Raw genomic sequence first — 19,109 nt, forward strand, 5'->3', positions numbered from 1 at the left:
TCCCAAGGCCTTAAGCAAGAATTATAATTATACTCTTATTTCCCTTCTCTATCCTCTGAATTAGAGGCCATTGTATTGCCAAGACTGAGATATCCATTGCAATGCTAGAATAATGAAGACAGTTAAGGCTAACCCTAACCCTTTGCTCCTTGATCATATTTTGCATGTGAAATGCTTACTTCAGCAAGTTTGCAAAATGCTTCCATTAAGAATACATTTTTTCCTTATATCTGAATTTTCTATTTCCAGGTTTTTAATTGTGAATTTCTGTCTTAATGTTTTTGTACTCCTCCACCATCAGCAGCCTCACACTTATTGATTCCCAATTCCCTGAAAATACAACATTGTGTGGCACAGTGATTAGAGCACGAGCCCTGAAGTTAGGAGGACCTGAGTTCAAATTTGGCCTCAGACACCTAACACTTCCTAGCTGTGTGACCCTGGGCAAGTCACTTAACCCCAATTGCCTCAGCAAAAGAAAGAAAAGAAAATACAACATTGTGATTCTCCACATGAATTAATGTTTAGGTAGCCAAGAGCAAATTTTTATCATCTCATTAAGACAGCACATGGTGGTCACATTTTCTTTTCTTTCTTTTAGTCCTTGCTATATGAATATAAAATTGAAAAGCCTAATTGGTGATTTTTAAGAAAATGGAGAAATATAAAGATTTCTTTGCTTATCATTTCTTGGTCTTTTTTTCTTTTCTTTCCCCAGGCACAGTTCGGGTGACAACAGCTGCCCATCTTGCCCTACTGGTAGCGAAAAATGTCTCTTTCTTTCCCAGTAATGTGGAACCATTTGCTGAGGGCAACATTGATGTGTGGTGGATTGTGCATGATGGGGGGATGCTCATGCTCTTACCATTCCTACTTAAACAGCATAAGGTAAAATCCAAGCATCCTTTAGGTCATTTTGCTTTTCTCCCCTGTCTAGCATCTTTAAATACATTCTTCCTCTGACTCGAATGAAACTTTTAAGACAAGTCAAAATGGATAGATATTACTCCTGATTCAGGGAGTAAATCTTTCAATTCTTCATTTCTCCCTCCTGGAAAAAAAAAAAAAATCAATATTTTATTATTTAAAGGACTTGTGAAAAAATACTGGCAAACCTCTGTTATCAGAACCCTTAGGAGAAAAACTTATAAGAACATTCATCTTAGGAAAACTTAAATTACTTACATAAAAACAAGACCTTGAATATCATTCAGTGTTGGGATTCAAAAGAGACCCCCAAATGTTGGGTTCCAGACCGGTGTCATGAGGTGTCTCAAAAGAATTTGCAGGCTCAGACCCATCTCCAAGTCAAGGAGCATAGTTTATTATAATTGTAATGCCAATTAAAGCGGGCAGAATTCCAAAGAAATTAGAATAACCAGAAGAAGCAAGAGGGTAAATTTATAGGGAAAATTTTGAGAAACCAATTGCTTCATGACACTGATATGCTTATTTTATGGCTTAGAGGTGGAGTTGAGTAGTAGTCTGGTTCTGATTTTGTAGTCAGATGCAGTACCCATAGTTCTCTGGGAGAAGGGAGAACAAACCTTTGGAAGAGTGTTTTTATCACGAGGTCAAGTGATAGTAGGCATTGAATTTTTTTCTATACCTGCATTAAGTATCTAATTATTGTTGTTTATTAATCTCAAACCTGATTTTCACAGACCAACAGCTTGTTATCTGACAACCAGCAACATTTATGGGCTCAGCATCCTGGTCAGATAGAGTAAATTGGGGCAGGATATATCATTTCTAACTAGATCACTCCCAAGGCCAGGTAGACTTAGGGTTATTGCTATCTCCTTCCTAAGGACTGCACTGCATCACTCAAGTATCATCATTGCTTATCTTTTTGGTGAGATTAAGTAAATTAAGATTTTTCACAAATTAGACTTTATGTGATTCAAATGATCTAGTATGATACAAATAGTCTTTATATTAAATTGTATAAAATTATCTTTTCTCCTCTAGTATTTTTATCATTTTTGCCAGCACTTTTCTTAAATAGTAAAATAATTTTATCAAGGACCTATTTAATTTGTTTGAGGCCAGAAGTAGAACATTGGGAACAAATAAGAGACAAACCTATTCCTGTGTATAAGTTAACTGGGTTCATTTCTCATGATTAATTCTGTGTGTGCATATTCTCCCAGGTATGGCGTAAGTGTGCCATCCGTATCTTCACAGTAGCCCAGTTAGAAGACAATAGTATCCAGATGAAAAAGGACCTGGCTACCTTCCTGTATCACCTCCGCATTGAGGCAGAGGTAGAAGTGGTAGAGATGGTAAGATACTCAAGTGAGGAAGATCTTGAAAACAGTCTCGATTTATCCCCAACCCTTATACTTCAAGGTTCAGTAATATTTTTATTTCATGGACCTGTTCACTATAATTCTGTGATTTGGAATTGTCGTTTAATCCTTTAAGTACAGCAAAACTTATGTACTAAGCAGAATGTCCTCTTTCCTCCCTTTTTTGATAGCTCTTTGTTTTTGCCAGCTATTTATCAAACGGATTTATTTTATCTTAATTCCTAAAAACCCATTTTAAATTAACACATCTTATTTTAGCCAGGCAATTTCAAAGGATACTGACCAGACACTCTTTGTTTGTGTCAAAGACATATTCATGGTGGTCAGGGTAGACCTAACAAATAAAAACTATGAATGCATTTTATCCTTGGATTGAATATTCATAATTCATCTATGAAAGTAGCCTTAGATAACTTTCTCTTCTGGTATTTAATAACCCTATAAAATCAGAAATTTGGTTGACTACACAGTTAGTCTTCTGCATTCATCCAGAGATTTGAAACACAGAAATGAATTGGTCATCTTTCCCTCCTTTGCACTTATTGCTTACTCAGCATGGTGTTTCCCTGACAGCATGACAGTGATATATCAGCCTATACCTATGAGCGCACTCTGATGATGGAGCAAAGATCTCAGATGCTACGGCACATGCGGCTCTCCAAAACAGAACGAGACCGAGAGGTAAGAATCCTGTCGTCAGTTCCTTTTTCCTAACCATGTGACAAACCACTGAGCAGATGTTCTATTTTTTTTTATTCTCAAAAGGTAAGCAAATTCTCCCACTGCCCACCATGGATTGAGCTATTTAGTCTACTCCATTATTGTTTAAGGTAATCATTAGGTAAAGGAGGGATCTTTTCTCAACCTCTGGAATTTGTGCAGATTTAAGATGTGGGGAAAATTGAACATGGAGTTGTTTATGTTGAACCTCATCCAGGCACAGTTGGTTAAAGATCGAAACTCAATGCTACGCCTTACCAGTATTGGCTCTGATGAGGATGAGGAAACAGAGACCTATCAGGAAAAAGTACACATGACTTGGACAAAGGACAAGTACATGGCATCCCGAGGACATAAACCCAAGACTTTGGAGGGATTTCAGGACCTGCTCAACATGCGACCGTGAGTGTCTCATTGGAATTAGGCTAACTACAAAGTAATATTTCTATCCTTCCTCTGTTTTATTCTAGGCTCTGAGTGTAACTCATACATCTAGTCTCACAGTATAGTTCACACTTAAGTTTTCCAGATTACATACAACTTCTCATTGCTTAGAATTGTTTTTAGAATCTATCATCTGGAATCCCAACAAAAATGAAATTAACAAAAAAAGTTTAAATATGTACTAAAGTTGAATCCTGCTACCAGACTCCTGGAATAGGCCACACAGACATTTAATAACATGGTCTAAGTGGAAATGTACCCCTTTCCTAGAACTTTAAAATTTATTAGTATAGGGGCAGCTAGGTGGTGTAGTGGATAGAGCACCAGCCTTGAATTCAGGAGGACCCGAGTTTAAATCTGGTCTCAGACACTTAACACTTCCTAGCTGTGTGACCCTAGGCAAGTCACTTAACCCCAGCCTCAAAAAAAAAAAGAAAAAAAAATTATTAGTATCCCCAGTTCATGACAGTTCACAGTAGTGGGAATAGAATTAGCACAATTGGAACCCCCTGATAATGGCAACTATTTATTTATCCATTAATACTAATTTGCAAACCCCAAAAATCTTTCATCAAAACTTTTGTTTTGGAATTTCACTTTCTGGCTGAGGTGTTATTAAGCAGTGAAAAGAAAATAGACTACTATTTTTTAATCTTTTTCAGTATGACACCTATTAATTTAGTTGGATCACTAGAAAGTCCTCTCCCTGTACAAACAAAAGAAAGGAAATTGAGGACATATATAGGCATCTTCTACACTCCCTCTTTCCCCAAAACCTGTCACCATCAAACTCTTGACAAAAATTAGCAAGTAGTAGTGAGAAAATTCAGAGTACTAACATAACTTAAATATGATGATATATTGGTTGGGAAATTGAAATGCCTACAAAGGTTGCCATAGGGAGAAGCATCTAGCTAATCCATAAACTGAGCAACTAGTCTTTGAATGATCTGGCAATTAATTTAAAATTTATTCTATTTGCTGGCTTGGAATTTATGGTGATATAAAAAGATACATAGGGATATAAAAAGGCCATCTTGCCTTTTTCCCTTTCTTCATCTTTAGAAAAGGTGAACAGCATCTGACATGATGTGAAAAATCTAAATTTGTTTTTAGTTCCTACTTACTTATTACAGGACTTGAAACATGTTTTTTCACCTCTTGTCATCCTGGTTTGTAAAAGTAGTTGAAGGAGATTCAGTACTTGACCTGAGGAAGGTTGAGAGAAGAAACTAAAGAAATGTGTTGAAATCTTTCTTCGGCCCAGAATTTCCAACTAGTTCTTGATTACATGGCAGAGGAAGAAGGGAAAAGGGAATTATAGTATTTTGCCCTAAAATATAAAGTCAAATCTAGTGTAATAATTACTGAAGGCAAGAGAAGAAATACAAACTTGTGGTTTTATCCCTATTTACCACATTACCAATCTTCACACTCAGGTCAGATAAATTGTCTGCCTCAACTTAAGGCTAACTTCTCTTTCTTCCCTTTTGTTCCTTCTTCAGAGATCAATCTAATGTGAGGCGTATGCACACTGCAGTAAAGCTGAATGAGGTGATTGTCAACAAGTCCCATGAAGCAAAGCTGGTATTGTTGAACATGCCAGGGCCACCCCGAAACCCTGAAGGTGATGAGAACTGTATCCTTTCCCTGCTTTTATAAATCTTTTCCTTAGATAGAAATATAATGGCTGTGTGATTACAAAAAAAAAAAAAAATTAATCTGTCCCAAATTTCCCTCTCTGTATAAGGTAACCAAAAGTATTTTGAAATCCACAGAAGTAAAGCCAGATATACTTCATCACTTTTTAAATTTAAACAAGGACTTCTGTAAGTGGAGATTTTCTGGAATAGATTTCATTTTTTCATTTGGATCCTTATCCCATCTACTCTTAAACAGCTTTTCTTCTAATAATTTTTCTGATAAAGCTTTGTATATGAAAGAAAAAGATTCTTTCCCCCATTTACAAACAAGGAGCAATTCAGAGTGCATACCCTATGGGGCTACAAGATGCACTGATTCTTTATCGACCACCTCATAAAGAGGAGTAAGCAAGAACTGTTGGTGAGAAAGGGAAAGTGATAGAAATCATGTCAAAAGGTCAATCTTAGAAACCCTTGTAGAAACAAATATTAGATGCTTCGATAGATTTCTGGTTTTTATCATTGCCTCTTAAGGGTGAATATGAAAGCATAACATTGGTTAATCCATAGCTATTGAGACAGATTTTGTGTAAAATGGGAAGGATGTCCAATGTGGAAAATAAAGTGACTAGGTTCCTGGATTATTCTTGTACAGGACCACAATGGATCCAAAAGTCAATCTTCCTCTCTAATCCTAGCTGAGAAACCATGTTTTATTAATAATCCTTGTTTTTCATTTCTTTGAAGATTAAAAAGCCTTTGGGTATCAAGATGCCAAATTGAATGTGCTGGTGTTCTGGTTCAGATTTGTTTCCTTAACATATATGTATAGATATGGAGTTCCTGGAGGTGCTTACAGAAGGGCTAGAGCGGGTCCTCCTTGTAAGAGGAGGTGGCAGTGAAGTGATCACCATCTACTCCTAACTGCGCCTGATCTCTTCTGCTTAACCTAACCCTCCTCACAGGTTTCAATTCTCCACAAAAATCTCAGATGATCTGGCACTTTATTTGCTGCCATTCCCACTGGATTAGAGGGCTGTTTTTTGTATATGTGATGCTGAACTTTTGCGGAGCTGAGCCTCAAGACCTCCTTTGTCCCTGTGCTTAATGCAAAGGGAGTTGGAGTTGCCCTTCTTCCCATCTGACCCCTCATCCTTCCTCTAAAAGAAGCAAGTCAGATGAGATGTGTAAAATGTTTTATGACTAAAAAGCAGTATATAAATGCGAGTCTCTCCCTCATCACAAGTGGAGCCTAAAAATCTTGTCATTGCCCAGCTTAGTGTACATTATAACTAGAAAGGAAAAAGAGATGAGGCAGAAAGGAGTCAGGATAAAAGTGTAAATTTAAATAGGAGGCAATCATTTTGCCTTGGGCAAGACTGAAGCTGCAAGATGGATCTCAGAAACATTTATTCAATTGTGATCTACAGAAACCCTAAATTCCAGGATATTTATCACACGGATGATGCTCAGAAAAGTGTAACATTCCAACAAAAAAATCTACAGCCACAAGTATATGGCAACTCAGTCTTTCTGTAACAAACCCATATGGAGAATTTTCTCAGTTCATCTTCATTCCGCTTGCCTTCCAAGAATCTTATTCTATATTGTGGTACTGCAAAGAGTGAAACAACTGCATACACAAAGCCCTTTCTGCAAGAACTTAAAAAAAAACTTATTCCCAATAGATGCTGCTCTTTAGTCTGATCCCAGGTTAAAGCATGTGTGTACATTGTATGTACATTGAATGTTTCAAGTTTTCCAAATTTGGCCCATTCTGTAGTATTACTATAAGGCAATGATACACTGGAAATTACTTTTTTTGAGAGTGTGTTGTCTAGGTGATTGAATCATTCATACAAACCCCAATTAATTGCTCAGACTGATACAACTATAGTCCATGGATACTTATAAATGAGTGACTTGGGTAAAATAAACAAACTGGATGTATGTAATGATAAACTTAACTGGGCTTTCCTTACTTTCCTTCCTACCTTTCTGTTTAGTAGGCACAGTACAGAGCCACAAGAGCAGACAAGGAGACTGGTTGATATGCTATAAGGATTGTAAGATCACTTTAAATAAGATAGACCTATATTTTAAAGGTGTATTCAGCAACAGAATTCAAAGTTCTGGTGCCATACCTTAACTCACAGTGCCAAAATATCTGAGTTGCTAAATTCCCTTTGTTTTTCTTCAAGTAGCTCAGAATATAAATTGGCATTGGCCATGTTTAAGAAGTTCCAGGTTCCTCATTTTGTGTGGCCTAGGTTTTAGAGTTGAGGTAAAGTAGGGAAGTTGATAACACAGTACAATTAATTTTAAAAGTAGGGTTTTTGTCTGGTTTTATTTTATGGTAGGAGGTGAAGGACAACATTGACCTTTTCCTCAATTTCCTCTTTTACTCTGTAAAGATTTGGCTCTGGACTCAGAGATCAGTTAAAAACCTTATGATTGCCAATTCCTTTGCATTTTCAGAATGCTATGAAGGACTGAACTGAAGGGGTAATTTTACAAGTTAAATATTTTTTTTTTTTTTTTGCCAATCACCAAGATATTGTTTCCAGGCATAGAAAATCTTTGCCTTATGTATCTGTGACAATAATTTCAGACACCAGAAGTTAGCCTCTCTTTCTTTCTGTTACAGAGATTCATGTATAGGGAACATTTCTTCTTACCTAGGCCCATGGCTACTTCATGGAGTCAGCTGCTATTTGACTAAACTTTTTACTCAATAAGCCCTTTTAAATTCAGAATTCAATTCAGAATAAATACATTCATGATTCAGGTAACTCCATGGACAGAGAAGGCAACCATTCAGTATAACTGAAGAAAATCATTAGTAGCCACATGCAAATTATGAATAGTGAAAAACGAGTCAACTTTAATTCCTGACTTCCATGGATAGAACAACCAGTCCTAGTTCTAGTTTCCTCTTCCAAGATATCAGGAAAGGAGTGGTAGTGAATGTTTATAGCTTGTGTTGCACTTTTTATTCTTGTATCCCTCTACTAATGATTTTTTTATGGTATGGGTCAGAGTTCAGCAACAGAAGATTCTCTCCCTTGTTCTGCCCAAGGCAGAACTTTGCAGGCTGATACTCCAAAAAAAATAATTGCATCATCATCTCCTGATGGGACTTTTTAGTTTTTCTAAACATTTTTCACCCCAAAAGGGTGATTTTCTTTTTTTTTTTTTTTTTTTTTAGAGATCAGGTAGATTGTGTTAAACATAATTTAGAGAGAAAAATGAAACATTTTAAGGGAATTCTCCCTGAAATTTTATAATGAGAATATTTTAAAGGGATGAGGGAACTAGAGATTATTTGTATAGCCCCTCTACCTCCATCTGTTAATGTTTGATGTGTTTTGTTTTGTTTTGTTTTAAAATCACTGTTACATGATATTGTCCCATCCAGATTCTCACTCCCATTTCTCTATGGGTCATTGTATATGTGTATATTTTGTCTTGTGTTTACAAGATGCCTCTCAATTATTGCAAAGTAGAGCAATACTGAAAACTCAACAAGATAATGCACCTTAGGGAAGGGGGCTATTTGCTTTCACAGAGGTAAGAGAGGGGAAGAACCTTCTACCTTTGGGACAAGATCAAATTTGGAGATTTAGCCATAATATTCCCAGGGAATGTAGTGTCAGACATCCTCTTGCTATTGGTCTAGGTGGATTAAAAAACATACTGAGGCCAGTCTTTTAGCAGGGGAAAGATCACTACTTCGTATTCATATATGCCTCATAGCTTCTTGAAGCACCTGGGGACTGCCTCTCCCTAAGAATTCCATTTACTCCCCCTTTGATGGATTAAGCACAGTTGCCTTCCTCTGTCCCCAAGTTAAATAAAATAATATGGCAGGTAGAAAATGCCCAGGTTCAGTCTGGTATTATGCTTTTTTTTTTTTTTTCCCCTTTTCTCCTTTCCCATCATGTATAATCTGAAACTCGCATTAGTTTCTCAAATCTCCCAAAGTGTCTCCAGCAGTATTTGTCTCTTTTAATATCATTCATTTAGAGATAGAATCTTTATTTTAAGGAAAATGGAATTAAGGGAACTCATGCAACTTTGTTTTCTTTCCCAAGAGCTGTTCTGAGCAGTTTAATTTATTGAGAGGAGAGGCTGAAGCAGCCACTCTTTTGTTTACATGGAATTATGGTTTTGATGTTTTTGCTCTGTATTAGAATCATAAATAAAGTTTTTTTACATTATTTTCAGCCAGGAGCATCTCTGTAGTTTTTCTTTGTTGGTACGCTGACTCTAAACTTTGTTTTTTTACCTTTGAGAAAAGAACTCATTCTTCGTTTCATCACAAAAAACCTTTGCAAAGCAGAACAGATTGATATGCTACTGAGAAGACATAACTGACAAAAACCAAATGGGATCCAAATATGAGAGGGATGCCAATTCACATTTTCTCCTGATCATAAGAGTAGCCCACCACCACTGAATTCCATTCTCTGGAAAGAAAAAAGAAAATGATAAAGGTTATAGCATAGTCTTTTACTGAATTCCTTTAATCTTTCACCCCACATTCTCCTGCTTTCCATCTACTTAAACATTTTCTGAAGCTTCTTATGTGCCTTATTTTCCAACTTTGGTTTTCTAATACCAATCCCAGCTTCTGATAAATAAGGTAGTTGACCCAGTTGGCTACCAATTACACCTCAACCTAAGGTTTGAATTTTTATTATTTTACCTTACCTCAGGGGGTTCAATGAAAGCCAACCAGTCTGATGCATGTGTGGGCAGCAACCCCATGGACTGACATTTATAGACAGCTAAAGCCAACCCCATGAGGTTCCCAATGAGATAGACTAATCCCTGTAGGAACTTCTGGCTTGAACTCTCCAGCATCTTGAAAGCTGCAATGGCAATGAAAGGAATCTATCAACATAGATTCAGGATACCACAGATTAATTAATACATACAAGATCATACTAAGACCGAGCCACTTAATGAGGAACTGAGGATTATAGAAAAATGAGAAACTCAAATATAGCAATTTAGCCTCACTTTTTGCTAGTAAAGGACTTTGTCTCAAGTTACTTCAATGGGTATACCCTCTAATAAACTGGATTTTGTTCCCCAAAGACAATGAGGAAAACACTGGTGGTTCTCACTAGGTAAAACTTCTTGAAAAAAACAGAGTGCACTTGGAATACTTACTGGCTGAAATGGCCATAAGTGCTTGAATAGGCCTCCAAGCCATCATACACACCATCATGGTAGGGAAGATGGAGATAGTGTTGCCTGCCATGTACATGATGAAAAGATTCATCGGGATCTGTTTGAGGGGACCCAGGGCAATGTCCCAGCAACGCTAAAAGAAACATGGTTATTTTACATTTATCAACTACTAATATCCCCCAAACCAATTACCGCTGTTATCTTCACCAAGGTTTGTCAGCAGAATATCTTCTCAAATTAGTTTTCTGCTGATCATCTGAGGATCTGTCATCTGAATATTAAAAAGTAGCAGTGAGAGGCCTACTTATTAAAATTTTTAGACTATCTTCCAAGGGGATATTCAGGGCCCATTTTTTCCAGCTTCTACTGGTGGAGGAAAGAGATGGTTTTTGTCTTTATCCCTGCCCCCTTTTATACCAAGAGTTGTTTCTAAAAGACCCAAGGTTATATTTTATAGATCTTTATCTTTAAAAAGATACTCTACTCACTATTGAGGAAAGGTAAAATGCAAAAGTTTCAAAGGCAATGAACACCTAATTATGTCTCTATACCTTCTCTACTAGGATTCGATCTGTTTCCTGAACGCTGGTATCTGGTACTTGCTTGTCCAGATAACCCACTGGATACATGGAATCTCCTTGGCCACCGCCCCGGTCACTTCTACCCCTAAAGAACAGAGCAAGAAGCAGAGGCTAGCGGTTTTCCCAATCTCATCTCCCATGAAATCTCTTGACGCTCCCCCTCCCGTCATAAGCTTCCCCTTCTCCTCCCTCTCCCCCACAAAAAAATACCCTGCCTTTTTCTGTAACCTCTTTCTGTGTTAGCATTATCACTTTCCCAGTCATTCCCATGTTCACAACTTGAGATCATCTACAAAAGGAAGGATTTAAGGCTAAATGATATCTGAGGTCCCGTCATAGTTCTAATCTATGATAACTGAGTCTTCAGGTATTAAATATCTTCTTTGTGATTGACAAAAGTACAAAAAATAGACCAATCCTTTCAAGGAACAAGAATCCATAAAAATACACACAACAAAGACAAATATATACAAAGTGATTAAATGGAAAGTAGTTTGAGTGGGAGAACACTAGCAAGTGGAGAGATAAGGAAAAATTAAATCCAGAAGATGGCTCTTAAGCTGCATCTTCATCAAGAGAGGTATTCAGAGGAGGTAAATAAGGAAGGAGTGTATTCCAGGATGTAAGACAGTCAGTGTAAAGCACTAGGAGCGGAGATGGTGTATCTGTGTAAACAGAAAACAGTTCAGTTTGGCTGAATTGCATAGTGTAGGAAGAATAACACCCACTGACATTGTAAAGCAGCTGTAAGACTGTCAAGCTCAGAAGTTTGTTTTATCCCAGAGGCAATAGGAAGGCCCTGAAACATAAATTATAATCTGGCATCATTGTGCAGCATGGACTGCAGGTGAGAAAGACAAGTCTCCTGTCTTCCAGCCTGTGCCTCTTCTTTCAGGTTCATCCTTATCATCAGTGGGATACACAATAATATTCCTAATGCACAACTGATCGCATCACTCATGCCCACAATATCTAGCTAATGAAGTTTAAACTCCTAATTTATCTCCTGACCCAGGTCTCCATTCAGAGGACAAGTCAATCCTCTATTCAATAAACTTGTGACTCCCGATTATTCCTAGGATGAAATGCTGTTTGACATTTAATTTTGCATTTCACACTTGGCCACGGCTTTCCTTTTTGGCCTTCTTCACCTTGCTCCCCTCACATACACTGTGATCCAGGGACACCGGCTACCTTCCATCTCCAGACTCCACGCCCCTTTTTCTGGAAAGCTTTCTCCCTTGGACTTCCCTGGCTTCCTGGTTGTAGGTCAGAACCTACTTTCTCCTCCGGGACTGCCTCCAATTTACCAAGTGTGTCTGCGGATAATAGCTCGGATGGGGTCTCACATCACAACTAGACTTCCTGGAAGACAGAACCTAGCTAGTGCTTTAAGTACTCAGCGTGCAGTAAGCCTGTAATAAAAGGCCCGAGGCTGACCAGCAGGCAAGGCTCCCAGCCGGCTGTTTTATTTCCATTCCTGCTTCACCTGAACTGCACTGCTGTCTGTCCCCTGTTCTCACCCTATCCTCCATGCCTGAAATGAACTCTAGTGCTCGGTACACAGCAGGCGCTTAATGTTTGTTGATTTTATTGATTTATCTTATTGCAGTCAATCTCCATCACTCTAAATCCGTCCTTTTCTTCAAGACCCAGAAGATGTCATTTCCCCGATTCCTTCCTAAAACGTTTTAAGGCCCCTCCCCCCTCCTCCAATACCTCGGACTAGTCTGCCTGTATGAGTGCCCCTCTTTCTCGTCTCTCTGGGAGGGGTAGGGAGATGTGCGCTAGGCGTCTCACTCCTGCTTAGAAAGCGCTAGCAAGCAAGGGTACGTATGAACGAGGTGCCGTTTTCCGGAGCTGCCCAAGCAGGCAGAGAATGAGCCTTTTCCTCCCCCAATCCCTGGTCCCGCTCACGCCTCACCTGCTGCCTCCCCCGGGGCCGCTCAGCTCAATGGCCCATTTGAAGCGCCGGCCTCGGTTCGCCACCAAACTTGCTTGGGTCGTCATGACAACGGCTTCCTCCTAAAGTCCCAGAGAAGGAAGCAGGCTTGGACCGCGTACTTTCCCGGGATGCACCGGGAACTCCGACGCCCTCCAGCAGAAACAACCCGAAACCCCGAGAATAGGGCCCGGCAAAGCCCCGGCCTCGGCTCCCGAATATAACTTCCGGGTCAGCCGGATACGTCACTTCTGGTCCTGTTCAGGCCAGGAGAAAACCCGGAGGGTAGGACTGCACATGCGTGGGAGGGAGAGGAACTGGGCGGGGCCTGGAGCTTTTTAGAAAGGGGGTGAGTCTTCTATGGCTTCTGACACTCTCTTCCATTTCCTGTAGCTCATGATTTTCTCCAGATCCATTCTTCAGGAAATGAATTAGGAGAAAAGGAATAAGGTAGTGAGCAGTCCGCGGTTACTGCATTTGGCAATGAGTATAAGTAATATGTAATTACTAATTAGGATACGTAATTTTCTTGCCTATAAATAATAGGGCAAGGAGACAGAAATTGAGTGAAGAGGAATAGTATAGTATTAGTACAGTTATAGCTCAGTGATAGCGTACCGCTGAACCGATCCCCGAAGGGATTGAGATGGGGAGGATTGGAGAATACGGTTTCTACCCTGAGATCATCTGGGAAAGGAGGGACAAAGATTAGTGTTAGAGGTCCTAAAGAAGGAGGAAGATGGAATAGAAAAAGAATTATGATCAAATAAAAGACATTTCAGAGTCCACGAAAATGCAAGGACCCTAATTTCACTGAATTATGTCAAGATGTTATTACAGAATTTGGCTTATGAAGTCTTAACCCCTAGGGACTGGAAATCTATAGCAAGGACGTGCTTAGAACCCAGACAAAACTCATTGTAGTTTTCTGAATGTAGTGAGCTCTGTAGGATTCGAGCCCAACAAAATAGTCAAAGTGGAGTTAATCCTCCAGTCACCTGTGACCTACTAACAGGTGTAGGTTCTTATGCAGAAGCTTCAGTACAGATTAATTATCCCACAGCAGCATATGAGCAAATTGCTGCTGCTGCTATCAAAGCATGGGCTTCTCTCCCCAGTAAAAACGACACGGGGGAGGCCTTCACAAAAATAGCACAAGGGCTAAATGAACCCTTTGCTGATTTTGTGGACAGCTGTCATATGAACTAATGGTGAAAATGCAGTAACATTTTGATAAGGCAACTTGCGAGAGACCATGACAATGAGGTTTGTAGAAGGATTATACTAGGACTAAATAGGGATGCTCCTTTAGAGGAGATCATAAGACGCTGAGCCACCAGGGGCACAAATACCAGGCTATGGCACGACTTCCCAAGATCCCAACATAGGAAGCTGTACAGGGTCCCTTTTGTCAAGGGACTTCCAGAGAGACTCGTCAATGCTTTCAATGTGGTAAAGTAAAGCATCTGAAAGCACAATGTTGCCACAGAGACAGAGTGAGAAAACAGGGTGGGAGAACAAGACCCAAAACCCCATGTCCAAAATGCAACAGAGGGCTCCATTGGGCATCAGAATGTAGACTGATTCAGGGAAACGGGATGAGGGGCCCAGCCCCAGGGCCCAAGGCAAAAAACACTTGGGGCATGATGGCAGCCGATGTCACACCCAGAGAGTGCCTCCAAGTCAAATATCCAGACATGACCAATCATCCAGGAAACCATCTGATGGGAGAAAGGGATTACACAATCAGTCAGCCAGGAAGCAACCTGATGGGAGAAAGGGACTACAATTAGGGAGGATAGAGTTGTATGAAGCTGGGACAACTGAGATACCCTCCCCCCATCCCTTCCCCCACCCCAGGTGAAATCTGTTCCTCTCCAGCCTATGGATCTCTTGCCTCCAGGCACAATAGGCTTGACCATTTCACCTCCTGAGAGTACTTACAAAACAGTGTCCATCCATACATTGATGTGGGAAACTGGGGAATGTGTAGATAATATCTCAGTCACTAATACAGGTAAAGAATGTGTGACTTATCAACCAGGGGAAGTAGTAGCATCAGGTTTACTGATACAGACCCCTAATAAGCAATCTGAGGATAGTCGCCCAGATTCTGACTCCAAGCAGCAAAACCCAGGAATATACTGGACAGCAGCTGTAACAGCTGACCGGCCTATGCTCACTATCTATATAAATGACATACCATTAGAAGGATTGGTAGTCACTGGCGCAGATTGTACAGTCATTAGAGGTGCCAACTGGCCCAGCCACTGGCCAAAGATTAAGGCAGACACCTACATGTCTGGGGTATGAGGATCAATAGCAGCTAAAGTTAGTGCTACCCCTTTAAGATGGATATTTGAAAGCAAAATAGGAGTTTTTACTCCTTTAATAGTTGAAAAAAATCCCTATCAATCTGTGGGGAAGAGACATTTTACAACAATTAGGATTACAAATGAATACTTTGGTTTTTTTAGGCAGGGCTGCTATTGAAGGCCTGCCAACACATTCACCTGTTCCTATCCAACAGAAAACTGATACACCAGTGTGGATAGAACAGTGGCCCTTAGGTAGCGATAAAATTCAGGCCTTATTAGATATAGTGCAGGAACAACTTGACCAAGGACACTTACAACCTTCTCTAAGTCCTTGGAATACCCCAGTATTTGTTGTAAGAAAGAAATCTAGAAAATGGAGGATGTTCAAACCATTCTGGAGAACAATCTGGAACTATGCCCAAAAAGTTATCAAACTGTGCATACCCTTTGATCCAGCAGTGCTACTACTGGGCTTATATCCCAAAGAAATACTAAAGATGAGAAAGGGACCTGTATGTGCCAAAATGTTTGTGGCAGCCCTTTTTGTAGTGGCTAGAAACTGGAAAATGAATGGATATCCATCAATTGGAGAATGGTTGGGTAAATTATGGTATATGAATGTTATATTATTGTTCTGTAAGAAATGACCAGCAGGATGAATACAGAGAGGTTTGGAGAAACCTACATGAACTGATGCTGAGTGATCATTATACACTTCAACAATGATAATGTATGAGGATGTATTCTGAAGGAAGTGGATATCTTCAACAAAGAGAAAATCTAATTCAGTTCCAATTGATCAATGATGGACAGACTCAGTTACACCCAGAGAAGGAACACTGGGAAATGAGTGTAAACTGTTTGAAATTTTGTTTTTCTTCCCAGGTTATCTTTACCTTCTGAATCCAATTCTTCCTGTGCAACAAGAAATTAGGTTCTGCACACATATATTGTATCTAGGATATACTATAACATATTTAACATGTATGGGACTGCCTGCCATCTAGGGGAGGGGATGGAGGAAAGGAGGGGAAAATTCAGAACAGAAGGGAGTACAAGGGATAATGTTGTAAAAAATTACCCATACATATGTACTGTCAAAAAAAGTTATAATTATAAAATTAATAAAAAATAAAGTATTAAAAAAAGAGAACAAAGGGCAAACACCAAAAAAAAAAAAAAAAAAAAAAAAGAAACAGTTCTACTATGTTTCAAATGTATGTTGCTGCTGCTCTTACTCCAGTAAGAAAAGCATTTCCAAAAGTAATGTTATTACATTACATAGATGATATATTGTAATGTGCACCTGAGGAACAAATGTTAGAAGCATGTCTACAAAAGACCATGGAAACACTAAGGAACTACAAATTGCACATAGCTCCAGAAAAAATTCAAAGACATGCTCCTTTTCAATATCTAGGATATGAAGTATACCCTAAAATGCTTACAGTACAAAAACTTTCCTTAAGAACAGAGAAGCTAAACACCTTAAATGACTTTCAGAAATTGATAGGACATATCCAATGGATGCATCCAATGTTAGGCTTGACTATCTATCAATTGCAACCATCGTATGACATTTTAAGGGGAGACAGTGCTTTAAATTCACCATGCCAGCTTACAAAAGAAGCTCAAAAGCTTTGAGAGAAATTGAACTGACTTTATCCAATGTGGTTGAAAGAGTCACTCAAAACCCTTGAAAATATCAGGTTTTACTAAGAGGCACCTACAATAGTCCTTTGTCAAGGAGACAGTGTGATAGAGTGGGTGAACCTCCTAGCACAACCAAAACAAAGCCTTACTCCTTACTCAGTGCTTGTGGCTAGAATTTTATTTTATTTATTTATTTTTTTTTTTCTGAGGCTGGGGTTAAGTGACTTGCCCAGGGTCACACAGGTAGAAAGTATTAAGTGTCTGAGACCAGATTTGAACTCGGGTCCTCCTGCTCTATCCACTGCACCACCTAGCTGCCCCCTAGAATTTTATTAAAGGCCATTAAGCGAGCAGTACAATTATCTGGGATAAGACCTGACAAGATATACACCTTTTATACTAATGCACAAATTAATGTATGCTGTTAAACCATCCCAGAGTGGCAAATTTTTCTAGCCATGGATCCAAATTTTACACACAGGTCTCCATTAAAGATAACCAGACTGTTGCATAATTGGCAATGGATTCTTGAAAAAAAGATTTCTAAAGTTCCTCTTAAAGGACAAACTGTCTTTACAGATGCATCCAAACATAATATTTACACTGTATACTCTCTTGACTTAACTATAAAGAGAGTAGTCAGAACTCCTTTTCAGTCCACTCAGCAGAATGAACTGTATGCAATCGTTCTAGCTCTTATTATCCAGGAAATATAAATATAATATCTGATTTGGCCTATTCAGTAGGTATGGTACAAAGAATTGGCATAGCCCAAATAAAATTTGTAGTGTCTAATATATATCAGCTCTTTAAGGAACTTCAAGAGCAAGTGAGAAAGCATCCAGGTAAGATTTATATCTTGTATGTCTACTCTCATAGTGGACTTCCAGGTCCTATTTTTGATGGTAATTCAAAGGCAGATAGCCTTCTAACCATGTTGACCAATACTTCTTTATTTCAAGAAGCCCAAGAATCTCATTCTAAATATCATCAGGATGCTTGAGCTTTACGTTTACAATTTGGAATAACAAGAGAGAAAGCTAGGAGCATTGTAAAAGCCTGTACAGCTTGCATTCCTTTCCATGCTCCTACACTCCCTCCAAGAAAGAACCCTCATGGTTTGAGACCTAATGAAATTTGGCAAATGGATGTGACCCATTATAAATCTTTTGGTCGTCTGTCTTTTATCCACGTTGTGGTAGACACCTTTTCAAGATTCACTTTTGCAATACCAGCAGCAAAAGAGACAGCCTGAGTGGTCACTGAATTCCTTATACAAGCATTTGCAAATATGGGTGTGCTACAAGCAATAAAAACAGATAATGGACCTGCATATACTTCTAAACATTTTGCATACTTTTATGCACAGTATAAGATTTTACACACCACTGGCATACCTTTTAATCCTCAAGGGCAGGAAATAGTAGAGAGGAGAAACAGAGATGCTCCTCCAAAAACAAAAGAAAGGAGGAGTAACCCTAGAGAACTTCTAAATCTAGCTCTTTATATTATTAACTTCTTGATTTTTGACAAAGATATGATAAAGATATTTTGACAAAGGCTCCAGCAGACAGGTTTTATTTATTTATTTTTATTTTATTTTATTTTATTTTAGATTGATTTAATGAAAGTTTTGTTAGTCTGATTATTTATTTATTTATTTTTATTAATTTTATAGTTATACATTTTTTGACAGTATATATGCATGAGTAATTTTTTTTAGAACATTATCCCTTGTATTCATTTTTCCAGATTTTCTCCTCCCTCCCTTTACTCCCTCCCCTAGATGACAGGCAATCTCATACATTTTACTTGTGTTACAGTATAACCTAGATATAATATATGTGTGTAAATCCAATTTTCTTGTTACACGTTAAGTATTGGATTCCGAAGGTATAAATAAGTAACCTGGGTAGATAGACAGTAATGCTAATATTTTACATTCAATTCCCAGTGTTCCTTCTCTGGGTGTAGTTGTTTCTGTCCATTATTGATCAGCTGGAAGTGAGTTGGATCTTCTTTATGTTGAAGATATCCACTTCCATCAGAATACATCTTCATACAGTATTGTTGTTGAAGTGTATAGTGACCTTCTGGTTCTGCTCATTTCACTCAGCATCAGTTCATGCAAGTCTCTCCAAGCCTTTCTGAATTCATCCTGCTGGTCATTTCTTACAGAGCAATAATATTCCATAGCCTTCATATACCATAATTTACCCAACCATTCTCCAATTGATGGACATCCATTCATCTTCCAGTTTCTAGCCACTACGAAAGGAACTGCTACAAACATTTTG

General features: G+C 38.7%; 2 protein-coding genes across 5 annotated transcripts in view; one reads left to right on the forward strand and one right to left on the reverse strand.

Moving 5' to 3' along the window:
- SLC12A6 (solute carrier family 12 member 6) overlaps nt 1–9,345 on the forward strand; it is a 98,778-nt gene extending 89,433 nt beyond the window's left edge. For all 4 annotated transcript variants that reach the window (XM_074289169.1, XM_074289170.1, XM_074289171.1 and 1 more), the window contains 6 exons: nt 719–888; nt 2,154–2,285; nt 2,886–2,993; nt 3,250–3,434; nt 4,982–5,115; nt 5,952–9,345. In XM_074289169.1, the coding sequence (XP_074145270.1) occupies nt 719–888; nt 2,154–2,285; nt 2,886–2,993; nt 3,250–3,434; nt 4,982–5,115; nt 5,952–6,043 (821 nt within the window). In that variant the 3' untranslated portion in view covers nt 6,044–9,345. The remainder of the gene's footprint in view (nt 1–718; nt 889–2,153; nt 2,286–2,885; nt 2,994–3,249; nt 3,435–4,981; nt 5,116–5,951) is intronic.
- Nucleotides 9,108–13,100, reverse strand: EMC4 (ER membrane protein complex subunit 4). The gene is made up of 5 exons (XM_074289173.1): nt 12,824–13,100; nt 10,870–10,984; nt 10,298–10,451; nt 9,833–9,993; nt 9,108–9,588 (listed from the first exon to the last, which is right to left on the reverse strand). Exons 1-5 carry the CDS (start codon nt 12,907–12,909, stop codon nt 9,553–9,555), a joined length of 552 nt encoding a protein of 183 aa, XP_074145274.1. The 5' UTR covers nt 12,910–13,100; the 3' UTR covers nt 9,108–9,552.
- Between the last annotated feature and the right edge of the window lie 6,009 nt (nt 13,101–19,109).

The sequence above is a fragment of the Sminthopsis crassicaudata genome, chromosome 2, assembly GCF_048593235.1.
Source record: "Sminthopsis crassicaudata isolate SCR6 chromosome 2, ASM4859323v1, whole genome shotgun sequence".
Taxonomy (NCBI): Eukaryota; Metazoa; Chordata; class Mammalia; order Dasyuromorphia; family Dasyuridae; genus Sminthopsis; species Sminthopsis crassicaudata.

Coding starts and splice junctions, on each gene's coding strand:
- EMC4 (XM_074289173.1), bottom strand. CDS start 12,909: ATGACGACCCAAGCAAGTTTGGTGGCGAACCGAGGCCGGCGCTTCAAA. Junction 10,452..10,869: donor ATCGAATCCTAGTAGAGAAG/GTATAGAGACAT, acceptor TGTTTCTTTTAG/CGTTGCTGGGACATTGCCCT. Junction 9,589..9,832: donor CTTTCATTGAACCCCCTGAG/GTAAGGTAAAAT, acceptor TTTTCTTTCCAG/AGAATGGAATTCAGTGGTGG.